This window comes from Canis aureus, chromosome 15 (assembly GCF_053574225.1).
Source record: "Canis aureus isolate CA01 chromosome 15, VMU_Caureus_v.1.0, whole genome shotgun sequence".
Lineage (NCBI taxonomy): Eukaryota > Metazoa > Chordata > Mammalia > Carnivora > Canidae > Canis > Canis aureus.
In genome coordinates, this window is record NC_135625.1 from 51346371 (window position 1) to 51371991 (window position 25621).

Consider the following 25621-nt stretch of genomic DNA (forward strand, 5'->3'; position numbering starts at 1 on the left):
TGAGATGAAAGCCAAAGATTGTTAAAAAGACTTCTAAGAAGCTGTTGCTGTCTTGATAAAGTCTCTTTCCCTTGGCTTCCTGCCTGGAATGGAGACGCAATGCCAGGAGCTCAGGCAGCCTTCTTGTAACCATGAAAGCAAAGCATAGAGAATCTGGCTCCAACCTCATTAAGCTGCTAACCCAAGGTCAATAGCCACCGTTCTTGTTATGTCAGAGAAATTAATCCCTATTTATTTTGCCAGTCTTAGTGTTTTTTTTAAGATTTATTTTTTTAAGTATTTATTTATTTAGAGAGAGCATGTGTAGTGGGGAGGAGCAAAGGGAGAGAGAGAGACCGAGAATCTCCAGCAGACTCTGAGCTGAGCAGGGACCCTGACACAAGGCTCTATCCCACAATCCTAAGATGATGACTTGAGCCGAAACCAAGAGTCAGATCCTTGACCAACTGAGCCACCCAGGCGTCCATGTCTTAGGTTTTCTATTACTTAGATCTGAAAGCATTCCTAACTGATGACAAACAAACAAGCAAACAGTTCCTAATATGGACCTAGTTCTGCGCTTCGCTATCTGGTGAACTATTAAGTACTTGTGGGGCGCCTGGGTGGCTCGATCAGTAGAGCTTGTGACTTTTTAAAAAGATATTATTTATTTATTTGACAGAGAGTAAGAGAGCACAAGCAGAGGGAGCAGCAGAGAGAGAGGGAGAAGCAGATTCCCCAATGAGCCAGGAGCCCAATGTGGGGCTTGATCCCAGAACCCTCGATCATGACTTGACCCAAAGGTAGATGCTTAACAGACTGAGCTACCCAGGTGCCCCTTCTTCCTAGTTTTTATTTTTATTTTATTTTATTTATTTATTTATTTATTTATTTATTTATTTATTTATTTATTTATGATAGTCACACAGAGAGAGAGAGAGAGAGAGAGGCAGAGACATAGGCAGAGGGAGAAGCAGGCTCCATGCACCGGGAGCCCGACGTGGGATTCGATCCCCGGTCTCCAGGATCGCGTCCTGGGCCAGAGGCAGGCGCCAAACCACTGCGCCACCCAGGGATCCCATATTTATTTTTTTTATTTATTTATTTTTTTACTTATGATAGTCACACACAGAGAGGGAGAGAGAGAGAGAGGCAGAGACACAGGCAGAGGGAGAAGCAGGCTCCATGCTCCGGGAGCCCGACGTGGGATTTGATCCCGGGTCTCCAGGATCGCGCCCTGGGCCAAAGGCAGGCGCCAAACCACTGTGCCACCCAGGGATCCCTCTTTCTAGTTTTTAAAAGTTGGACCTTGGGTCATTTCCTGAGGTAAAGATGCAGGGGAAAGGTAAATAAATACTTAAACTTTTTTTTAATTTTAATTTTTTAAAAAAGATTTTATTTATTTATCCATGAGAGACACACAGAGAGAGGCAGAGACACAGGCAGAAGGAGAAGCAGGCTCCCCACTGAGCAGGGAGCCCCATGAGGGACTCGATCCCAGGATCCCAGGATCATGACCTGAGCCAAAGGCAGATGCTCAACCACTGAGCCACCCAGGTGCCCTAATTTTATTTTTTTAAAGAGTTTTTATTTATTTACTTGAGAGAGAAAGAGCACAAGCAGGGGGAGCAGCAGAGGGAGAAGCAGGCTTCCCAGTGAGCAGGGGACCCAACATGGGGCTCCAACCCAGGACCCTGGGATCCTGACCTGAGCTGAAGGTGACCTCATGACCTCAACCGACTGAACCACCCAGGTGCCCCCTTAAACTTTTTTTTTAAAGATTTTATTTATTTATTTGACTTCAGAGTTGTGAGTTCAAGCCCCACATTGGGCACAGAGATTACTAAAAAAAGAAAAAAAAAGTTATTCTCAGGATAATGAAATAAGACATGTAAAGCACTTGTAACACATTCTAGCATATTCTAAGTGCTCAATAAATATTACTGTTATCATTCTGATCATCATCATCATACTCAGCAATAAAGATTAACAGAACACAAAGATAACTCTATACAGGCAGGGCCACCAAGGACTTAGGCCTCTCAGGAATAAAGGTTTGGGTCTCTATAATCTCACTTGGCAGACATGGACCCCAGAAGCTAGGGGACCAGCAACATGTCATAGGGACAGATGACACATGTCAGTTCTAGAAATGAAAATGGCAGCCTCTGCCCTGCATTTCTTGTTTGCTGTGTCACATATATCTTTAAAATGTTCCTCTCTTTGTAGGTAATATAGGGTTTTGGTGTCTGATTTCATTTATTTAGTCTGTAGGTTGTAGGATATTAAAACAGTACGTAGCTGAGACGTGAACATACTCAGAGCTCTTGGACTCAGAGACCAGCTACCCTATCGCATCAATTCTGCGTGTTGTAAGCCACGCTCTGTGAATTGTCACCTGTTGGGAATGGGACAGCATACGTCAGGTCCACACAGGGCAGTCCCTGTAAAACAGGGCATTTGGGGACCGTGACCATGGAAGGAGGGTGTTTGTGTGTGAGCGCTGGGCAGCCACAGGGGAGACTGCAGTAACTTGAGGAACCCCACTAGTATAGCCAATGCTGATGGGGCGGAGGTCACAGGGTCCTGCTGGTCCCAACGAAATTAAACCAAAGATCCCAGCATTTCCCTAGTTCTTTCCTTCAATTTGGATGTTCATCTCTTCCTTCACTTGATATTCTTCTGATAAATCCCTTTCTCTTGCCCAGATTCACTAACCTCAGTTTTTCTCACCACAATCAAAGAATCCTGGCTGACACCAGTTTGCTCCCCCATCTGCTCCCAGCAAAACAAAGGCAGGTGTAGAGTTCGTGGCTCAGCTGGTCCTGGCTTCCATTCGGAAACACACGAAATTCATGTAAAATACCCATAGTAGGATTAACAGCTCCAGTACGAATTAAACTTGGCTTCAGAATCCACACAGAGAACAAGCAAATGCATCATTTTGTGGGCAGCTAGAAATCTTCTGGAATGAGTGAAAGCAGATGCTGCTAAACCAGACTCCCTCGTTGTCCCTCCTAGTCACACACACACACACACACACACACACACACACGCATACACACGAACAGGCACGCATGCACACACACTCTAACCAGGAAGCCTTGCTGGGGCAGATGAGAAAGCCACCAGCAAGAGGAGAGATGCCCACAAGCAGCACGTCTGAGATCTCTGCAGGGAGCAGAAGTGTATCAGGCACCGAGAGACTGGCTGTGGGCTTGCTTGTCTCCATCCACAGAGAAATGTACTTAGCGGGGCACCCACAGATCCTCATCAAGATGTTTAGGGAAAGGCTACTCTTGCCTGGAGATTTCTCTCCAGGAAAATGCAGTGGGATTGGAGGGAAAGGAATTACAGGCCTTCTGTGTCTCCAGCACAGAGGGATGGGCCTGCTCCTTTCAAGCCACTGATTTGCTTGCATTTGGTAGCCACACCATGCAGACGGGGTGCCTAGCAGTCCCTGAACCTCCCACTCACTGCAAGACTTGGTCTCTTTACCCTCTCTAGGCCTCATTGTCCTGCTCAGCAAAATCAAAAAGATAATATTTATCTTGAGAAGTTGTTATGGAATTTAGAAGTTATTACACAATGTGTAATCGTGCCTGCCTTATCACTGTCACTTGATTATAGTGGAATAATAGAAAAATTCTGATAGAGTAGGATTTTTTGTTTCGTGCTTGGGGAGGATAAAATATGCAGGAAAGATTTCTGCCAGCCTTGTAAATCGTTGCTTTCCCTTCTGACGCTGGTGGCGAATACAGAGACCTGGTTTTACCTCCTCACCGTAGGGCGCAGGCAAGATGCGGGTGAGAAGCGTGAGTGGCTGGGTTAGTTTCAGGGAGTTATTTGCGAGAGGCTTAGCAGAGTTGGCCTGAAACCGTAAACCAGACATGGTTGTTGCCTGTGCAGTGAAAGGTCAGGAGGCTTGGGGAGGTTTCTCTGTCCCAAACAGTCCTCCGTCTGCCTTGGAAAGGCTGAAATCTGGAACGAAGGGGGAAAAACATGCTTCCTTGCCTTTCCTTTTCTTTTTCTCAATGGCAAATGGTAGCTCAGCAATCCTACTTCACAAGTTGTATGGCATCCCCGTATTAGGTATGGAGGGACCCTGTACTGGGGGCAGCGAGAGTGAAAGGGATCAGACCAGGACCCTGAGAGAAGGAGCAACTGGGTACCCCTCGAGCAACGGCCAGAGAGTCTTCTGTCTCCTTTGGGTTTTCTTCAGAGCACCTGTATGGCCAACTGTCTTTATACCTGGATGTTGCCATGGTGCCTTGAAGTTCACAAGTCCTAAAATGAACTCAGGGTCAGCCTGGAGGAGCATCTCTGAACACATGTCACCAGCCACCCACTCCAGAGTCCCAGCATAGTGGAGACTCCCAGAGTCCTCCCTTCCTCCCTTGGAGCACCCAATTCCTGAAGACTCTAGAATACTTCACCGATTGCTGCCTCACTCTCTCCTGCCAGATCAGGCCGGCTTCCGGCCTCCTTCCCGCCCACCTGTACAGCTCCAAATCCCACTGTAACACGGCCCCCCCCAACCCGGAACCCCTTCCCTGGTGCCGGCCCCTGGAGCTGAAGTGCAAGCCGACTCACAAGGTTGGGGAAAGGGTGGGTTTCTCTGGTTAAGATGCTTGGAGAATAAATTGTCCAGTGACCTTGGGGACCCCATTAGGGGGCTTTCTTTCGGAGTCTGGACGTCGTGGGCCTGGACGTAGTGGTGGGCCGTTGGGAGAAGGTCTGGTCGCCACGAGAGCTTAGCTTTCCAAAGCTCCTTCCCTCCCTCACTCCCGCCCCTCGGGAAACCCTGCTACCTCTAGGACCTGGAGGATCCGAGTTGGGGGGTGTCACCCCTCCCCGCCCCCCGCGAAGCAGGCACCGGAACCGCTCTAATGGGAACCAGCAGGCATTCCGGGAGGGCTCGCACCCCGCGGTGTGGGATTCCTGCGGAGACCTCAGTGGGCCGTCACAGGCGCTGGGGTGGGATGGGGTGGGATGGGGTGGGATGGGGTGGGAGTGGCTGCCGAAAGCTGTGGGGTCAGTGGGTGCGGGCCCCACGCCCCCAGCACGAGAAGGCGGGACCCCGCGGCCGCTCCCTGGGGTGAACCTGACCTTTCCGGGAAGTCCCACCGCGCCGCTCTCCCCTGGCCCGCCCGCCACCCGCCCTCGCGGAGCTTCTTTAGAATTCGGGGTGTGCGTGTGGTTCCCCGCGAGAGCGGACGCGGGGCGCTCTCCAAGGGCGCCTGTCCGGCGGGTCCTTGGGGCTGGGGAGCCTGGGGGGCCCGGCTCGCCCGGTCGTGGCGCGCAGCCGCTGGCCCGAGGGAGCTCCCGGGCGTGCGCGTCTCACCCCACGGGCCCCCGCGGCCACCTCCACGTCCTCCTCCTCCTCGTCCCGGCCTGCGGTCCCCGCACGGGGCAGCCGGGGGAGTCGCACGTGGCCCGGTCCCCGGCGTCCCCGGGGCGGGCGCTGGGGCCGCGGCGGAGGTGGGTCGGGCGGGCCGGGGTGCGGGGCGGGGGGAAGGGGGCAGCTGGGTGGGGGCTGGGGCGCCGGCCGGAGAAGTGGGAGGGGACAGGTTGGGGGGTGGTCTCTGAGGAGGAGCCTGGCCGGACTGTATTGTTCCACCCTCGCCGCCCCGAGCGCACGGCGCCGGCCGGGGAGGGCGCGCGGGGCGCTCGCCTTCCCGGGTCCCCCGCTCCCGCCGCCGGACCCCGCGGAGGCCCGAGCCTTCCAGCGCGCGGAGACGCCCCCGCCCGGCCGTCCGGGCTCCGAGGGGGGCCCGCTCAGGTGGGGCGCGGGGAAGGGCGGCGGCGGGCGCGCTGGGGCCGGGACTCCGGCTGCGGGAGGGAGCGGGGCCCCCGCCTCACCGCCGCCGCGCCCCGTGCCCCTCCCCAGGGCCATGGCCGCGGGACGCAGCCGCCGGGAGCCGCGGCGCGGATGCCGGGGCGCCCCTCCCTAGCGGGGCGCATCTCGCGGTCTCCCGCCCGGCCGGCCGCATGGGGGGCGGAGGGTCGGCCCTGCGGGTCTGCGCCGACCACCGCGGCGGCATCAACTGGCTCAGCCTGAGCCCGGACGGGCAGCGCCTGCTGACGGGCAGCGAGGACGGCACGGCCCGGCTCTGGAGCACCGCGGACGGCCAGTGCTGCGCCCTCCTGCAAGGTACACCCTCCCGCTCCGTCCCCGCCGCCCAGAGCCCGGAGCCCAGAGCCCAGAGCCCAGCCCCCGCTGTGCCGGGGCCCCCGTCGGGGGGTGCTCGCCCCGGCCCCGCCGACGACCCGCCGAGCCCCCTGGGACCGGGGCCGCCGGGCCGGGGCGCACCCGCCGCGGGGTCTATCCTCAGCCGTCAGCCTAGGGCGGAAAATCCTCTCCATCCCCAAGGCCTTAGCAGACCACCGGGATCGCACCTCTGCGCCCTCCCCCGTCTCTCACTCCCCGCTGGCCTGTGGCCGCACATTTCCTCTAGGAGCCACTGTGGTGACCGCCAGGGCTTGTTAAGTGCCCGCGGGACTGAGCACTTAAGACTGCCTTGGGCAGTCTTCACACTGCTGTTCTCCCCACTCGTGGAGACAGGGAAACTGAGGCAGGAAGTGGCCTGGGATCACACAGACGGTGGGGAGGGGAAAGTTGAAATCTGAACGCCCCCTTCCCCATCTGACCACTCTGCTGTCTCTGCAGCCTCCTTTCTTCTACTGGAAGGGGTGCTGGAGAAGGATGGATCAAAGTTTCTCAAAAGGGGGTTGTTAAACCAAATTAACGCAGTTGGAAACATGATGCAATGGCAGGAGGCACACATACAGGCGCACATATTGTTTTATAAAGGTTGCACAAATGCACACATATCGGTCTATATTTACGTACCTAGTTGCTGGAGGCAGATGTACTTCTTACCCTGCATCCCTGTCACATGTCTACGCTGCAGGACTGTGAGGCCCCTCTCCAGCTCTGCCCCTGTTGTCGCCTGAACAGCAGATACAGCCCCTTGAATCCCAACACTCTCTTCGCTGTGGTTATTTATCATTGCCTGTTCTTTTTCCACCATAATCAGCAAGTCCTGGGTGGCCTCCCCAGGGCCTTCCAAGTTCCTGTAGGCACAGAGAGTACAAATTAGCTTCACTGTTGTACAAATCAGCTTCACTGTGGGCTGATACTATTGGCTTTATTTTATTAATTTTTAAAAGATTTTTAATGTATTTATTCATGAAAGAGAGGCAGAGACACAGGCAGAGGGAGAAGCAGGCTCCATGCACCGGGAGCCCGACATGGGATTCGATCCCAGGTCTCCAGGATCGCGCCCTGGGCCAAAGGCAGGCGCTAAACCACTGCACCACCCAGGGATCCCGGCCCTATTGGTTTTTTTTTAATTTTTTTTTAAATTTTTTAATTTATTTATGATAGTCACAGAGAGAGAGAGAGGCAGAGACACAGGCAGAGGGAGAAGCAGGCTCCATGTACCGGGAGCCCGACGTGGGATTCGATCCCGGGTCTCCAGGATCGCGCCCTGGGCCAAAGGCAGGCGCCAAACCGCTGCGCCACCCAGGGATCCTAAAAGCAGCTATGGTAGATATTTCAAAGCCCAGAAGAGATGAATTTTGGCTTGCCTGTTATTTGGGGGTGAGGGTAGATAAAGCAGAGTCGGTTACAAACTAACACACGTTCCTCCTGCCACCCCCAAAGTCACACAGATTGGCAGGCCCTGAACTGAGACCGGAAGATCTAAGATCCATCCAGAATTTAAAATTCAGCTGTAGGGCAGCCTGGGTGGTTCAGTGGTTTGGCGCTGCCTTCGGCCCAGGGCATGATCCTGGAGACCCAGGATCGAGTCCCACATCAGGCTCCCTGCCTGGAGCCTGCTTCTCCCTCTGCCTGTGTCTCTGCCTCTCTCTCTCTCTCCCCCTCCCCCTCTCATGAATAAATAAATAAAATCTTTTAAAAAAATAAAAATTTTTAAAATTTATTCATGAGAGACACACACACACAGAGAGGCAGAGACACAGGCAGAGGGAGAAGCAGGCTCCATGCAAGGAGCTTGATGTGGGAGTCGATCCTGAGACTGCGGATCACGCCTGAGCCAGGGGCAGGTGCTCAACTGCTGAGCCACTCAGGTGTCTCTGGACCGTAGGCTTCTAATAGCCCCGAGCTTCCCTCCTGCAGCAGCTCTGCTTTTTCAGTACTTGGAATTGGCTTTCAGATGCAGTTGGTGAGCTCCAAAGGAGAAAGTAGGCTTAACTGCTAATTATTCTGTAAAAGGAAGAATTGAATTGAATATAATTATCCCCTTCCCCTCTTTTCCTTTTATCTGTTGGGTGCCTATTCATTTGGGGGCACTTCACTGGGTCAATGAGATAGGCAGCATGCCCCAAAATGGCAGTCCCTGTCCTGGTCTGTCCCCGTGTAGTAAGGGGCCCAGCCCAAAGGTTCCAACCCACTGTGGCTGTTCCACAAGCATCCTCGTCTTCCAACAGCATCTTCTAGCATGACGGGGGTGCTGTTTGTTTTTAATTCTGTGTGAACAAACTGCACACTCATATTTACTGGAAGCCTGATGATGCCTGCCCTTCCGGATGACCCGTAACTTTGCCTCCGGGTAGCAGGAGGGGCCATCAAGAGCCTGGGCTCTGGAGCTGGGCTGCTTGGGCTCCAATCTCATCATTATTTAACTTCTCATGCCTTAGTTTCTCTATCTGTGAATTGGGGGACAATAAAATAGTCATCTAGCCTGATGAGGTTGTGAGGGAGCAGGAGCAAGCCAGTCAATAAATAGCTCCTGGCACATATTAGTGGCCACCATAGTCCTCCAGGCCCACAATCCACCAGCCTGGACTGAGTAAGAGCATCTCCTTGGCACTGCACCGGGCCGGCTCCAAAGCTCTTCCCCCTTTTGCTTCTCACAGCCGTGGTTATCCCCTTTGGAGGCTCCAAAGGGCTAGCCAGTCCTCCCAAGTTTACACAGGTAGAGCCATTCACACAGGCAGAGCGGCACTGGGGGGAGCTGCCCCCTCCCTCCTGCTCCAGAGCCCTTGCCCCTCTTGGCTACTGGCTTGACTGTCCTGGGTGCCTGTGTTAGATGCAAAGATACTGCCCCAGAGAATTTGCAGGTTGGATGGAGAGAGTGATGGCTAAACTGAGGGACCATGTGCACTTGAACTTCAGATGAGCAGGAACTCTGTGAGCCCAGGTAGTCAGGGTTCACCTCTTGGGCTAGGTGGGGCTGGAAGGGACTGGGGACAATTTTTAACTCTTAATAGAAAACATGTAGCATCAAATTTGCCCTCTTAACCATTGTTTTTTAAGTGTACAGTTTCGTGCTCGCTTCGGCAGCACATATACTAAGTGTACAGTTTCAAGATATTAAACATTTATGATGTACCACCATTACCACTATCCATCTCTAGAATTTTCCATCCTGTAAAACAAACTGAACCCCATTTCTCCCTCCACCAGCCCCTGGCGCCTACCATCCTGCTTCCTGTCTCTGTGAACCTGACTGCTCCAGGGACCTGGTACAAGTGGAATCATGCAGTGTTTGTCTTTTTGTCACTGGCTCATTTCACTTAGCACGATGTCCTCCACGTTCATCCCAGGTTGTAGCTTGTGTCAGGATTTCTTTCCTTTGGAAGGCTGAGCACTGTTTGGTTGTGTGCATTTTTTATGCCCACTCATCTGCCACTGGACACTGGGGTTGCTTCCACTTGACTGTGGTGAGAAATGCGACTCCGAGCTGGGGCGTGCAAACATCTCTTCCAGGCCCTGCTTGCAGATCCTTCGTGTAGATAGATGCCCAGAGGTGGGCTTGCTGAATCATCTCCTGCATGTTCCTGAAGGAGCATGTGGGGGCACAGGGAAGGCTCTCAGACATAAACACTTCATTGTTAACTTTGTCCCAACCCAGGAGAAATTCCATCGAAAAGCAGTTTGTCTTAAGCATAGATGTGAAGGAAGCCCTGGAGGGTAATTCATCCTTCTGGCTCTTCGGACAGCACCGTCCGAGGGTGGTGAACTCCCTGTGGGTGTGGAATGAGGAGTCACAGATGGAGGCAGGAGAGCAGGCGGGTTGAGGGTGTGGGCCGAGAGGAGCTGGGCTGGAAGGCCAGGCCCTGCGGTGGCACCATGACAGAGCATGAGCCTGCCCAGGCCGGGGGCTCGAGGCAGGTGGCCCGAGGCCGAGACTTCGGTGGCTTCGTCAGACACCGTCTATTTTGACCACACCTTCTGCACTCTGGACTCGTGGCTGTCACTGCTCTGGCTTGCCGACAGGATACACGGAGGGGCGGCTCCATCAGGCAGGCCCTAGCAGGAAACAGAACGACACCCCCAAATAACAGCTCAAGGAGAGTTTAGTAAAGAGACGCTTGCAAAATGTGGGCATAGTACAGGGGAAGCGCTGTACTATGGGGCTGGTCCCTGCAGGGCTGTCCACACTCCTGGAGCTGAAGAAGCCAGGGTGGGGGCCTGCAGCCCCTGAGAGGGTGTGGAGAGGCCTTCCTCCGGGGAACTGGGCCAGCAGATCCTGACCTAAAGTCTCCTGCTGGGCTCCCAGCTGTCTGAACCCTGCAGGCAGTGAGGGGGGATCCAGGAGCTGCAGGGAGCAGGCTGCAGAAGAGGAGAGAGACCCCGAGGGGCAGACAGAAGACCTGCCAGGGCCAGCAGAGGCAAGGGAGGCCGCTCTTTCCAGGCCAAGTAGGAGGCATGAATGTTCCAGCTTGGCTGAGTGCCCACACCGGCCCACCTCTGCCACTGCAGACCCCGGGCAGCCCCTCCTGCGTGTACACGGGGCCCTTCGACTCGGAACCCCCAGCGAGTCCGAGAGTGTGCGGCTGGGGAGGCAGGGAGAGCCGACTACCTTGGCAGAGAACCCTGAGCCTCAGCCTGTCCTTTTGAACATAATAACTGTATCTTATCTGCATTCTTTATCCCTTCAAAAATGTTTATTTTTAGTTTGGCTTTTTTGCTTATTCTACACAATTGCAGCAGCTCACGCCAGTGGCTGGAGATGCAATGACCCCCCCCCCCTCCTGCCTTCCTCATCCCTCCCCGGGTGACCCTGTAGGCTGGGGGCAGTGGACCTTGTCAAATGGTCTGTGGGTTGCAGTCGGGGACACGCTCTGCAGCCTCTGCTGGCAGGGCTCTGAGCTGGGACTCCTTCTGTGTGGGTTTTCAGATGTGGAGTAGGAGCCTGGCATGCCGAGGAAGGGGCTTGTCCCTGGGAGGGCCTTGACTGCTGCAGGGAGCCTCAGCGGCCCACGGCCAGGCCCCCAGGAGGGCAGAGGGTCAGCCTGGCCCAGCTCCAGAGATGAGCTTTTTTTTTTTAATAATTTTTTAAAAGACTTTATTCATTTATTCATGAGAGACACAGAGAGAGAGAGAGAGGCGGAGACACAGGCAGAGGGAGAAGTAGGCTCCATGCAGGGAGCCTGATGTGGGACTTGACCCCAGGACTCCAGGATCACACCCTGGGTCAAAGGCAGGCACTAAGCCATTGAGCCACCCAGGGATCCCGAGCTTTTTATTTTTAACGTTGAAAAAATTATTTTCATTATTGACTCTTTTCTTAAAGTCTTTGTTTATAGGTATTTATATATTTTTTAAAGATTGATTTATTTGTTTGGGGGGGGAGGGGCAGAGGGACAGGGAGAGAGAATCTCAAGCAGACTGTGCGCTAATCAGAGCCCAGTGATCCCGAGATCACGACCTGAGCAGATACCAAGCCAGCCCCTTAACCAGCTGCGCCCTCCAGGGCCCCCCATAGGTATTTATATTTTTACTGTATATCTCTTTTTTTTTTTCCTGCTTCCATGGGTCATATAATTGGTCACCCAACTCATGATCTTCCACATCCTGGTTTAGTGGCCGTGGCTTCACTGAGTAGGGGTGCCATGGCTTACTCGCCACCGTTTTCCAGTGCTTGTCTTGGCCTATAAACACTTGGCACTCTGCCTTCCTGCTGTCAGATGCTGTCGAAACCGGCCAGAATGGGGCTGATGGCCCTGCGGAAGCCTCTCCTGGCGTGGTTGGCGTCGGACCGCACGGGGTCCGAGGAGGACTGCGGGGTGCGTGTGCAGGGCCGGCTCGCCCACACCCAGCGGCCCTCAGGGCGCCAGGCTGCCTTCCAGCCAGCCCGGGAAGCCAGGTGGCTCCTTAGACGGCGCTGAGCCCTCCCTGCAGCAGCTCTGGTTTCAGGGAAAGTTTGTTGACAATCTTCAAATATTTTATAAACATTTTGAGGTTGGCAAAAAGCTGGGCTGTGTTTTGCCAGACACATTTTGCCCTCGACTTTTAGACTGACGTGCATTTTAAGGAAATGTAATCTGCTTCGTCTTCAACTGTTTACTTCCTTCACACAAACGTTGTTTTCTTAGAGGCCTGGTACATGCTATCCAAGAAGACTGAAAACATGCCTTCCTTCCTTACTTCTTCTTCTTTTTTTTTTTTTTTTAAATCTGTTTCTTAGAACCCAGGGAGTTGGGTTCTTCCAAGAGTAACTGAGCTAAATCGCTGGGGCCGAACAGAGTACATCAGCTTGAAACTGCCCAGAAGATTTTAAATCCTTGTCTGTCTGATACCAGACATCTAGACGGAATTTAGAAAATCAGTCGCAGTCTTTAACATAATTATTTCCCACACATGTAAATATTTAAATGTATCAATTTCCTCATCCATGAAATGGATCTTAGGTGTAACATTCCTTTGATTCAATTGATTTTCCGACCCCTGGATTCTCTTCAAATATACTCAGCTTCAGTTTGCTATCAAGAGTTGTTACCCGGGGTTGCCTGGGTGGCTCAGTCAGTGAAGCATCTGCTTTCGGCTCAGATCGTGATCCCAGAGTCCCGGGATTGAGCCCTGCATTGTGCCCTGCTCAGGAGGGAGTCTGGTCCTCCCTCTGCCCCTCTCCTTGCTCATGCTTTCTCTCTCAAATAGATAAATAAAATCTTTGGAGAGAGAGAGAGAGAAAAAAAAAGTTGATATCCAAGGTGTAAACATTTTTTAAAAATATATGAGTATAGGGGCATCTGGGTGGCTCAGTGGATGAGCATCTATCTGCCTTTGGCTCAGGTCATGACCTCGGGGTCCTGGGATCGAATCCCACATCGGGCTCCCTGCATGGAGCCTGCTTCTCCCTCTGCCTATGTCTCTGCTTCTCCCTCTGTGTCTCTCATGGATAAATAAATTAAAATATATATATATATATATGAGTATATATAGGTATAGAAATAGATATAAGCATAGATAATCTTTGCATATAGGGGTATATGTTTAACCCATAAATTCTGATTTTATTTTTTTTAAGATTTTATTTATTCACAGAGACAGAGAGAAAGAGGGAGGCAGAGACACAGGCAGAGGGAGAAGCAGGCATCATACAGAGAGCCTGACATGGGACTCGATCCAGGGTCTCCAGGATCACGCCCTGGGCTGCAGGCGGCACTAAACCACCGGGGCTGCCCATAAATTCTGATTTTAGATTCTAAATAGATTTAGATTTTATCACGAGGGATGTTAAAGGATTTTGTTGTTGTTTTTTAAGTAAACTGTATACCCAAGGTGGGGCTCCAACTCACGACCCCAAGATCAAGAGTCACATGCTGCACTGACTGAGCCAGGCAGGTGCCCCTGAGGTGGAGCCATCTTTACATGAAGGACAGGCCCTACTATGACTGGGGACCTGAGTGCTTCTGGGGCTGCTTCATAACCCTTGATCCCACAGCCAAGCCGATAGTCAAAACATTGACCTTTGCACCAACAAGGTGGTGGATGAGCAGGTGCACATGTCTGAGACTCTGGGCTGATGGAGTGTGTGGCCTCCCCCTGTCCTGGACATCCACCCTCAGCTCTGTGCCTTACCCACCATTTCTCCCAAGCACCCAAATTCTGCCCCAAGGGCCCCCTCCTGTTTCGGTGGGTGCTATTTTCTTTCCCAGAATGCTCTTCTCTCCTCCCCACCCTTCCTGCTCTATAGCATCAGGGCTTCTCCTCTGCTGACCCCCGATGTGTCATGTTGGCTGACTCTCTCCTTCCAGGCTCATGCTCTCTGAAGGCAGGGAAAGTTGTTGTTGTTGTTGTTTTAAGATTTTATTTATTTATGCATGAGAGACACAGAGAGAGAGGCAGAGACACAGGCAGAGGGAGAAGCAGACTCCCCACAGGGAGTCCGATGCGGGACTCAATCCCAGGACCACAGGGTCACGCCCTGAGCCCAAAGCAGATGCTCAACCACTCAGGCACCCAGGTGTCCCGGGAAAGTGTCTTAATCATCCCTGTTTCTATATTAGTTTCCTGTGGCCACTGTGACCAGCAATCTCACTGGATGCCTTAAAGCAGAAGTTTATTCTGGCACAGTTCTGGAGGCCAGAAATCCAAAGTCAGTGTCAGTGGGCCCAAATCAAAGTGTTGGCGGGCCTGTACTCCCTCTGAAACCTGTGGGGGAGAACCAGCTGCCTCCTCAGGTTCTGGCAGTGGCTGGTGCTCCTTGGTGGTGGGCACATCATTCATCTCAGGGACACCTTCAGGTCATTGCCCTGTCTCCACAGCATCTTTTCTCTATATCCTCACATCTCCCTCTGCCCCTTCCTTCAGAGACTCTTGTGCTGCCATTCCTGGCCATCACCCAGGACACTCTCCCCATCTCAAAATCCTTAATTACATCTGCAAATATATCTTTTTTCCCTAGTGAAGTAACATTTCTAGTTTCCAAGAACTAGGACCTGATTCCTTTAAGACGAGTGTCCCTCCCCAAATGTAAGAATAGCCACCATCCAGCATTTCCTCCCATAGCTCCTGAGACTCCCAGATTGAAATTGTCCCCTCAAAGGGCTAGTGGGCCTGGACTCGTCTCAAACACTTCCCGCCCCGGCTTTCTTCCCTGCTGTGCCCTGGCACACTCACGCCTCCCCTTGTCCACAGGGCATGAGAGCTACGTGACCTTCTGCCAGCTGGAGGACGAAGCTGCCTTCACGTGCAGCGCTGACTGCACCATCAGGAAGTGGGATGTGCGGACCGGGCAGTGCCTACAGGTGTTCCGAGGACACACATCCATTGTGAACAGGTCAGGGTGGCTGGGGTAGGGGGCAGGGGACAGAGATGTAGGCCATGTGGCCCCTGCCCTGGGGGAACTTAGCTTCCCTGGGGGAGCATAGCATGTAGCCCTGGAAGGCCCAGGATGCCAGCGTCTCCAGGCACGACAGGGGGCTGACTGCCCAGGGCTGCATGTGGGGGTTTGGGAGGCCTCAGTGGGGGAAGGGAGGCTTGTGCCTGGACGGCCCCCCGGGGTCCCCGGGTGTGCACTGCCCACTGCTGGGCACAGGGAGAGGTGCTGGAGGCCACAGCTCCTGCATTCCAGAGGAAGTGGTTTAATTGGTACCTGATGGTAGACCAGGGGCTTGTTTTGGAGCAAAATGGGAATTGTGCTGAAGATGGAATCAAGAGTATTTTTAAATCTCTCCTTCCCGTGTTGTTGTTGAAATCCCCACCTCCTCCTTCTCGAGGAGGTTTGAATTTTTCCTTTCTTTATTGAATTTGGGTCTAAGCTGAGCCATGAACATTCCTCTGCTGATCAGATCAATTTGACACTATTTATGTAACTTGTGGTGGCCGTCTTAAACTCCCGAGGGAGTGTCCGGGATAAGCAGGGGTCTGGGCACCTGCCCGCGGGCCGTCCAGGCCTCACTGATGGGGTTTGGGGGGTGCCTGAGGGTGCGCCGAGGCAGTCAGAAGAAGGCCAGGTGCAGGCGGGCGTTTGGAGGGGTCGGGGCCGGGTGGGTGGGGAAGGGAAACTGTTCGCAGCCACGAGGGACACTGCCAGCATGAGCTCTGCGCAGGCCTGGGTCGAGTGGGAAGCGGCTGGCGGGGTGGTTCAGTGCTCGGTGGGTGGCAGTGGAGGTGCCAGACCCACCACTGACTGGCTGGCAGTCCAGCTGCCTGCCGGAAGAGTCGCGTACCGGCAGGGCCGGAGCTGGGTCACGTCTCTCGGCAGAGAGGTGTCCCTGAGATGAATTGTTGTGCTGGCTCAGGATGGCCATGAGTGGGCAAGGTCACCTCCCAGCCGCTGAGCGAGGCCCCTGCTTCCTGAGCCAGAGCAGGACGAGGGGGTCAGGGAGGACACATGTCCTGCCGGTCGTATCCCGACATCCTTCCTTGAGGTCGAAGAGTGTAGGTGCATGGGAGTCTCCTGTTACAAGGCTGGGGCAGGTGGGAGAGGCCACATCTCAGGTGACCGGCCTGCCCTCAGCTTGTACCTTGTATCCATCAGCTGCTCCTCAAAAGCAAAGCTGGACCCTTTTTTTTTTAATTTATTTTTTATTTATTTGGTAGAGAGAAAGCACAAGCAGGGGGAGTGGCAGGCAGAGGGAGACGGGGAAGCAGGCTCCTGCTGAGCAGGGAGCCCGATGTGGGGCTTGATCCCAGGACCCTAACATCATGGCCTGAGCCGAAGGCAGATGCTTAACCCACTGAGCCACCCAGGCGCCCCTCAAAGCTGGACGTTAATGCTGGGAATGGTGCTCTGCTGGGGTTATACTCTCCTGGGCACACCCACACCATAAACACACACGTTCACACACATAAGCACAGGTCCATGTGCACTCAGACACGAACATACACACACACATTCACACCCACCACTCTTGAAGGGCTGCTGCCCTAAACAGATAGTTCCGGGGAGATGCTCTGTATTACTTAGTAACTTTACTGCATCACTAAGTAACTGTGCCCACGAATGTGCCACATCCCCGAGGTAAGGGGGGATTCACTTCCTCCTGTGTTTTCAGAGTCCAGCCAAGTGGGTAAGTTCTGGATGGGAGGCACCGACCATGCCTTCTCATGCCAGGCCAGAGCGGGCGGGATTCAGGCCCCCAGTACATCACCTGCGGTGCCACGTGGTGTCATAGTGTCACTTTCTCTTAGACATACACACATCATGAAAACCATCCATCCTGGGTGTTGAGGAAGAAGTGAGTCAGGAACTGCATGTGCCGGGGGGTGGGCCTCCTTAATTACCTGTGGGAAGTGAGCACCGGCCAGGGGGGCGGCGTGGGCAGTGTGGGCGGGAGGCCGCGTCTCCCCGCATCTGTGCCAGGCTCCAAGGCAGAGGGAACACACGATGCCTCCGACGCTGAGGTGCGGGGTGCTGACTGCTCAGTCCCCACACTTGTGACACACGCCTGATCCAGCTGCCTCCCTCTGCCGCTCCCCTTTGCGGGCTCCTTTCGGCAGGGAGCTCTGGGGGTGCTCAGGGCTTCTTAACAAGGGTGTGTGAGCCGAGCCTTTGACCTTATGCAAAGTTCTAGGCTGAAGACAAACGTGTATTTCTGAGGAGAGGTTCTTAGCATTCCTTAAACTGAATCTGAGAATCATAAATGTTTGCTGCTCCCGAGGCCTTCTGGGGTCCTGGGGGGCAGGGTGTGAACCGAAGTCTGCTCCTCCCACATGAAGTTCTCTGGGCTCACTGAACACACAGGCCCCTGGGCAGAGGGACCCTGAGATGGCCTGCTGGGCATCCCTGCGTGGTCTGACCCCTGCCTATCCCTCCTCCCACCAGGATCCTGGTCGCCAACAACCAGCTCTTCAGCAGCTCCTATGACCGCACAGCTCGAGCCTGGAGTGTGGACAAGGGCCAGGTGTCCCAGGAGTTCAGGGGCCACCGCAACTGCGTGCTGACCCTTGCCTACTCTGCTCCCTGGGACCTGCCTGGGGCTCCCTGTGCCGAGGAGGTTGGGGGGCTTCTGGTGACGGGCAGCACGGATGGCACGGCCAAGGTATGGCAGGTGGCCAGTGGCTGCTGCCACCAGACGCTGCGGGGCCACACGGGTGCCGTGCTCTGCCTCGTGCTGGACACGCCCAGTCACACGGCCTTCACTGGCAGCACCGACGCCACCATCCGTGCCTGGGACATCCTGAGTGGGGAGCAGCTGCGGGTGTTCAGGGAGCACCAGGGCTCCGTCATCTGTCTGGAGGTGAGCTCCGCCCAGCCCCTGCCTGTCTGCTGGCAAGGCCACTGGGCCACCCGGTGTGCTAGTTAGCTAGAGCTGTGTAACAAGTACCACAGACGGGATGGCCTACACGATGGAGATGGATTGTCTCACCATGCTGGAGGCTGGAAGTCTAAGACCAAGGTGGTGGCTTGTAGCTGGACGTCTTCTCCCAGGGTCCTCACATGGTCTTCCCTCTGCATCCAAATGTCCTCTTCCTCTTCTTCCTCTTCCTCTTTCTCTTTTCTTCTTCTCCTTCTCCTTCTTTTCTTCTCCTTCCTTCCTTCTTCCTCCCTCCTCCTTACTCCCTCCTTCTTCTTCCTTTCTTCTTTCTTCTAAGATTTTATTTATTTGAGAGAGAGAAAGAGACAGCAAGAGAGAGCACGAGTGTTGGGCAGAGGGAGAAGACTCTGCTCAGCAGGGAGCCTGGTATGGGACTCAATCCCAGGACCCCAGGATCCTGATCTGAGCAGAAGGGAGACGTTTCACCGACTCTGCTATCCAGGCGCCTCTCAAATGTTTTCTTCTCCTTTTTTTTTTTAAACATTTTATTTATCCATGAGAGACACACAGAGAGAGGCAGAGACATAGGCAGAGAGAGAAACAGGCTCCCTGTGGGAATCATCCCAATGCAGGACTCGATCCCAGGACCTTGGGATCATGCCCTGAGCTGAAGGCAGCCGCTCAACCACTGAACCACCCAGGTGCCCCTCAAATGTCTTCTTCTTATAAGGACCATAGTCATATTGGATTAGGTTCCACCCTAATGACCTCACTGTAACTTAACTACCTCCTTAAAGACCCTGTCTCCATGTACAGTCCCATTCACAGATACAAGGGTTAAAGCTGTTGTCAACATAGGAATCTTGGTTTCTAAACGTGTTAGGTAAGGATTATATATATTTTTTTTTTGAGGATTATATTTATTTAGAAACCCTGGTCCATAATTCCTAAATCCAAAAGCTCCAAAACATAAAGTGTATTTTTTAGATTTGGCACCAAAACTTGCTTGGCAGCAAAGCCTGGCCTGGACAGATAGGAGGCTAGTTGGAGTTCACTTTACCCCACTTCCTGGGAATACGCATTCCTTTGCTGTAGAAACATGAGCATGTTGCTAAAATCCAAAAACTCCTGGAATACGTCTGGCCCCAAGATTTTGGATCAGGGATCATTAGCGTGACATCGTGCCCATCCCTGGTGGTTGTGAGGGCTTGATGAGCTAGCAGTGGACGTGGCCCAGAGCCGGGGGCATGGCTTGCTCTCGGAGCCTGTGAGCTTGTGCTCTTGTTGTTGGGCATCTAGCGGATGTGCTGCCCCTGCTTATATTTTCTCATTTTACACATGAGAAGATAGGATCAGAGAGGGTAAGCAACTTGTCCAAGGTCTCACAGCTGGTAAGGGGCAGACACAGATAGGAACCCAGGACTGAACATGTAGCCGGCAGCTTATAAAGGTGTGACGGGGCCCGTACTTTGCTGGAGTGGGGGAGCCTCTCTTCTGGCTGTTTTACTCCAGAGGTGGGATGTCCAGGGCCCAGCTGTGCTCTGCAGCCTGACCCTGCAGCTTCTCTCCTTCCCTGCCCAAGTGCATCTGCTGCTGTGAGTGGAGCGGGGAGAGGCCTGCGCCCCAGGGGCCTCCACAGCAGAGCCCCAGGCCTGTCTGCCTCATCCTGCCATCTACTTGGAGGGGGTCACATACAGGGAGATGGCCCTCGAGCCCCATCCCTCAGAACTGCAGGGCCTGTCCTTTGTGACATGCCCCCGTCAGGGTCTGTCTGCTTCCCCTTGTGCCTCGGGCCTCCTCTGGCCTCCCCAAGCTGCCCAGCTGTTCCCCGTGGATGTCCTCTCAGGAAAGCAGCCAAAGCGAACAGTGAGGTCTTAGGCAGCCAAGGACAACACGCTTGGAGCATTTCCTTGGCCTCTGGGCTCATGATTTGTACTTTGAAGCTGTGCGGCTTGGTCACTTTTTTTTTTTTGCTTGGTCACTTTTAAACACAGTGTGACAGGCACCACATTGTTGGGACACGCTGCATGGGGAGCAGGAGGCATCATCCCTCTGCCACAGCAGCCATGGAAGCTCAGCGCTTCTGTTGCGTGTGCTGAGGGGTGCAGGGTTGCAGAGGCTGCGTAGCCCAGGGTCCCACAGGGGCTTCCATCCCGCAGGCTACACACGCCAGCTCCCTTTATTTGAGGTCCGTAAGTCTTGTGGCTCCTGGAGGCCTGGGGCTGTGTCTGGAGTGACAGTCAATGGGGATGGTCAGAACACACTGGGGCCTGGGGCAGACACGTGCTAGGGGCAGCAGGAGGAGAGATCCCGGGGTGGCTTGCCCACAAAGGAGTGGTGGGATTAGCATGGGGGTGCTTCTTTGGGCAGAGAGGACTTGTGAGAAGCCCGAGGAGGATGGCATGTCCCCAGGGCTTTGGGGGACAGTGAGAAGCAGGGCCAGGGCAACATACTGGCTCTGGCCTCAGGCTGGCAGGGCCAAGTGGGCTTGGGGAGATCCTCTGGCTTTCCTGCCCCTACCCTCGTTGATGGCCCAGGAACCAAGCTCTGGGAGTGTGATGCAGATAGCAAGAAGACCGAGTGATGGCCTGGACCCTGCCGGAGCCCCTTGGGCATGCAGGTACACGTCCACACCTGCTCTGTTCTAGGGCAGGGGCCACCAATAAGAGGGGCCAGAAGTCAGGCTGTGTTGGCTGGAGCCAGCTGGCCTGGGAGACCGCTGGCCATGTCTCTACGCCTCTTCTGTCTGTGGGGAACCACCCGCAACCTCTGCCTCCAGGAGGCCGGACGTGTTCCTCGAGATCCCATCGCCTCTGCCATAGTGAATGGCCCAAAGCCAAGTCTGACCTGTGCTGTGGCTGGGGTGCAAATACAATCTGGACCAGTCAGAGTCCTGTCCTCTGGGATTTAAACTGGGAAATTATCTGGGGAAACTGGATCAGCTGTGGGGACTGGAGTGGCAAGGAGCCCAGAGTGTGGCTGTAGCTGGGCAGGTGTGTGCTCAAGCTAAGAGGGCATCGGACACATGAGGGATGCCGGTGGCCAGCCTGTACTTGCTCCAGGCCTGCTGCCCGCTGCCCCAGGAGAAGGGCCTCCTCTTTCCTGAGCCTCCAAGGTCTGGCATGGACGGCTCTCTCTGGGGCTTACAGCCGCCCTCCTCACCCAACTTTTGGTTCTCCTCTGCATCACTGCTAACCAGAGCTGCTGGGTGGGGGCACTCTTGGCTGCATGTGGTTTTGTCTAGAGGAATCTGCAGAATTATTTTAATGGTCTCTGCACTTCCCTTGGGCTGGGACACTGTCTATCTTGGCAAGGGGTGCTCGTGTGAGGGGCCTCGCAAACCCCATCCATTCTCTCTCAGGCCCCTTCTTTACCTCCTGCGACAGACACCGAGCAGGGGTGTGTGAATGCCACTCTGGTCAGCTGGGGCAGGTGGGAAGTGGGGGAGCCTGTCTCCAGGGCAGCCCTGGGAGCAGGAGCTTCAGGACCCAACGACAGCCACTGGGTGTCCAGCTCTGATCCTAGCAAAGATCTACCTCAGACACACTGCAGCCACTCAGGTTACTTCTAGACCTTTCTTTTTCCTTATCTTCTCTTCTGTGGGAAAACGTTCAGAGTGAAAGCCTTGCCCTGGGAGCCCTTTCGTCAGCTGGGTCAATAGGAGAGAACACCAGGTGCGGCTTGGCCATAGCTACAGGTGGATTCACGTTAACCTTTCCAGGCACAGACTTTTCTTCAGTAGGGACTGCTAAAGAGAGACACCTGACAACAGTAACGGCCCCGGCGAACATTCTGTGGTCCTTGCCCTTAGCGTGTTGAGCGCCCTACAGGCCTTCTCTGTACCCCCCACGAGAAGGCACTGGCAGGATGCTCCTCTACCAGGGAAGCAGTGGAGGAGCAGAGTCAGTGACTCAGCCAAGGGCAAAGTGACAAGATCCCTGGGTGCTGGAGTGGCAGTGGGTGGGTCCCCACAGGCAGGGTCATTTCCTGCTCATCCACACTTTCCAGTGAGACCCACACATGCCCCTCCCCAAGGGGGCTCCGCGTCCCCTGCTGCTGCCCCAGTTCGGAGGGGTCTGGCTCCCACCCTCCTTCCTCCTCCCCCAGCTCGTCAACCGGCACGTGTACTCGGGCAGCGCCGACAGGACGGTCAAGTGCTGGCTGGCAGACACGGGCGAGCGCGTGCGCACGTTTGCGGCCCACAGACACAGCGTGAGCGCCCTCAAATACCACGCAGGCACTTGTAAGTGACTCCTGTCCCCGTTGCCCCAACTTGTGCCCTCCATGCCTTGACCACACCCCCAAATCCCCCGCACTCAGGGCCTCTCTGCTCTACTTACTCAGCTGCTCCCTCCTGAGCCTCAGCGGCCATTCTGGGTGGTCAGCAGCCTTGCCTCCCCCGGGCACCTGGAAGGAAGGCCCAAATAAGGGTGGGGGGATTCCTCTCCAGCTTCACCCAAGAACAAGCAGCAGCCTGAATGTTCAGAAACCCTAAGGTGAAGGTCTCTAATTCTCGAAATGAGACTATGACACCACTTACTCCAGCCAGACTTGAGGGCCAGGTAGGTTTGGCTTCACCTGGCATTAGGTTTGACTATAAATAAGAGAAAGCCCAGATTAACTGTGCTTTAAATGAAATAGTGGTTTATTTTTCTCACGTAGAATTTCAGAGGCTGGCAGTGTAGGTGGGAATGGATAGCTCCACAAAGTTATCACGCACCCAGTTTCCTTTGATCATTTTGCTTTATCACTCTTAGCACATATCTTATATCTGTTAGGGGGCCTCATAGTTTAAGATAGCTGCTGGAGCTCCAACCATCATATCAAGTTTTAGGCAGATAGGAAGATGACAGAAGGGCAAAAGATGCATCTCTTAGCTGAGTGGGTCCCTTTAAAGATCTTTCTTGGAAGCCCTACCCACAGACCTGGCATATATCTCTTTGACCACTCTCTGCAAGAGGGACCGAATAATAAAATCTCTTATCTGGAGCTATTGCTGCCAGAATTAATGGGGTTACTTGGGAAGAAAGAAGGGCGGAATGGCTTATTGGGTAGGCAATGAGCTGTCGGTCCCACAGGTGTCAAACTGACACATCTGAGCTTTGCTGGCTCTGTCCTGCAGACTTGGCACATGTTCACACCCCAGACACACCCAGTGATCCAGAAAGCACCCCCGCTACCTTCACACCTACATGGGAGCAAGGCTCCCAGGTTCCTGAAATCTCTTTCCCAGAACAATCCCCAGCATTATGTTCTGTCATCAGACCCCCCCTCTTCCCCGTTTTCACACACACACACACACACACACACACACACACACACACACACTGAGGGAGCAGATGGGTAGGGGGAGTCACAGCAGAAACTTGAAGTTGACTTCACAGCACAGGTGTTAGATGAAGATAGAATGTGGATCTCTGAAAATAGAGCCCGAGATACCCTTGAGATTTAGGTGTCTGACACGGGAAAATTATTTTTTCCTTCTTCCTGTGTCCAAGCCTGTAAGTGTGATCACAGCTCTGCTCCCAAGTCAGGGCCTCTAAATTAAAAAGATTAAAGCCACCCAGAGCGCCTCCCCTTGGCAGCAGCTGGGATGGACCTTACCTGGTATTAAAGGAAATTGGTTCAGGGTCTTTGCCAACAGGCTGTAGGTGACTCAGACTTAATTCCCGACCCTCTTCCCACCCACAGGACACCCAGCAGCCACGCTGGGTGGGGGGCAGGGGAAGCAGGAAAGGAACAGAAGAGACCCAGGAATGAAACTTCCCCTCTTAGCAGCAAGGCTGAAATAGGCAGGTGAAACAGTTAGTGGGGGTAAGGAAGGGATAGATCCCCAAGCCTAAGAATCCCCCATGGCTTGCTTGGGCTGCTGAGTGGGCATAGCAGATGCTGTGGGTACTACACGTGGGGCACTTCTTTCTGCTGAACCTAAGGTCCTCTGCCCTAGAGTGTTTTCCTGTGAGGAGCAGGTCAGAGGATGGCTAGGAGCTGACACCCACAAGAGAGGCCCTCAACCAATGACATGCACCCCAGGGGCACAGCTCTGAGACCTGGTCTGCACCCTCTCCCAGGGGCCGCCTGCAGCCACCTGCTCACTAATACACCTGAATGGGCATCCTTTCTGTTTCTCTCCCCACTTAATGGAATGCCCTGCCAAAGGAAGTGTTTGCACCCAAGTCCCAGTGTCAGGGTCAGCTTCTGGGAGAACCCGGGCTAAGACAATATGGAAACAAGGGAGTTCTTCTGGTCAGTGTTCTCATTGTGGTTCCTGACCAGCAGCATCCTCATCACCTGGAACTGGTTAGGCATGCAGGTTCTCAGGCCCCACCCCAGGCCTCCTGAGACAGAAGCTCAGGTGGGCCCAGCAATCTGCCTTCACCAGCCCTCCAGGTGATTCGGGTGCTCCCTGGAGTCAGAACTCTTGGACTGAGTTCTCAAGTAGGAAAAGGCGCGAGGACAGCCGAATTCCAGGGCCCTCCCCTGTGAGCTAGCCAACACAGTGTCTAGGCTCTGTTTGGAGGGCCAAGTTCATTACTGAGGAGGGAGAGGAACGACTTTCTGGGTGGTCCTTGCCCCAGTGGGCTGCTCAGATGATGGGGGGTGCGTGACCTTCCCCCCAAGGCAGGGGATTTAGAGCAGGGAAGCCAGGCAGTCCTGCAGAGCTGTTTGCAGAGCACGGGGAGGGTGTGGACCCCCCTCAGTTCCGGGCTCGCGGTAAGAGAATGCAGGTGCCGCCTCCTTCCTTGCAAGAGGCTCCAGCTAGTCCCTAGCTGGGCCTTAGGACCTCCCCGCCTCCAGGTCGCCTCCGGGCCTGGGGCCCCCCATCCCCCCACCCCCCCACCCCCGGCTTCCTGGGGAAGGCGGGGGCTCTCGGGCTGGAGGCCCAGCGGCGCCCTGTGTCCGCAGTGTTCACGGGCAGCGGGGACGCCCGCGCGCGCGCCTTCGACGCCCAGTCTGGAGCGCTGCAGAGGGTGTTCCGCGGCCACGCCTTCGTCATCAACTGCATCCAGGTAGGCGCCCCCAGCACCCCGAGCTCGGTGCCCCGGGAGGGCGGCCCCGGCCCCCCCCGCAGCGCCGCCCACGCGCCGCCCGGCCCCGCCCCGCAGGTGCACGAGCAGGTGCTCTACACGGCCTCGCACGACGGCGCGCTGCGCCTCTGGGACGTGCGCGGCCTCCCGTGCGCCCCGCCGCCGCGCCCCGCCGCCCCCGCGCGGAGCCGCTCCCGCCTCTTCAGCAACAAGGTGGGCTGCGCCGCCGCGCCCCTGCAGCCGGCCTGAGCCCCGGGACGCCGCCGCCCGCGCTCGCCCTCGGCCCCCCCACCCCCCCCCGCCGAGCGAGCTCCCCCGCACTCGGGTCTGCACCTGGCGCCGCGGGACCCTCCCGACCCGGGGTCAGCGGCCCCTCACCCCCGAGCCTGGGGTCCCCAGGAGCCAAGCCTGCCCTGAGGGGAACCGGGGCGGGGGGTGGATTTCCTCAAAAAACCTCGAGCCGCGATTGTCACTAGTTTGGCAAATTGTCCTGAGGACACCGGGGAAGAACTGAAATACACGTCCTTCAAAGCGCTCTGGACTATGTCTTTTGTTCTGCCCACGCTCAGCTTCCTCCCGAGGGAGGAGGGGTTCCCACGACCCGGGCCTCACCCCCGGGGGGCCTGCGCCTCCCCGGGGTGCAGGGGGCTGCG

The 25621-nt window shown here is 55.0% G+C and overlaps 1 protein-coding gene across 2 annotated transcripts; it reads left to right on the forward strand.

Moving 5' to 3' along the window:
* Positions 1 to 4853: 4853 nt before the first annotated feature.
* WDR86 (WD repeat domain 86) lies at positions 4854 to 25279 on the forward strand. 2 transcript variants are annotated; one of them, XM_077849625.1, is made up of 7 exons: positions 5629 to 5761; positions 5870 to 6133; positions 14876 to 15017; positions 17508 to 17922; positions 22048 to 22183; positions 24847 to 24950; positions 25047 to 25276. In XM_077849625.1, the coding sequence occupies exons 2-7, from the start codon at positions 5971 to 5973 to the stop codon at positions 25215 to 25217; spliced, it is 1131 nt and encodes a 376-aa protein (XP_077705751.1). In that variant the 5' UTR covers positions 5629 to 5761; positions 5870 to 5970; the 3' UTR covers positions 25218 to 25276. The 2 variants fall into 2 exon arrangements, with proteins under 2 accessions (XP_077705750.1, XP_077705751.1); XM_077849624.1 differs by lacking the exons at positions 5629 to 5761; positions 5870 to 6133 and adding an exon at positions 4854 to 4956 and having other exon boundaries at positions 25047 to 25279.
* The last annotated feature ends 342 nt before the right edge of the window (positions 25280 to 25621 follow it).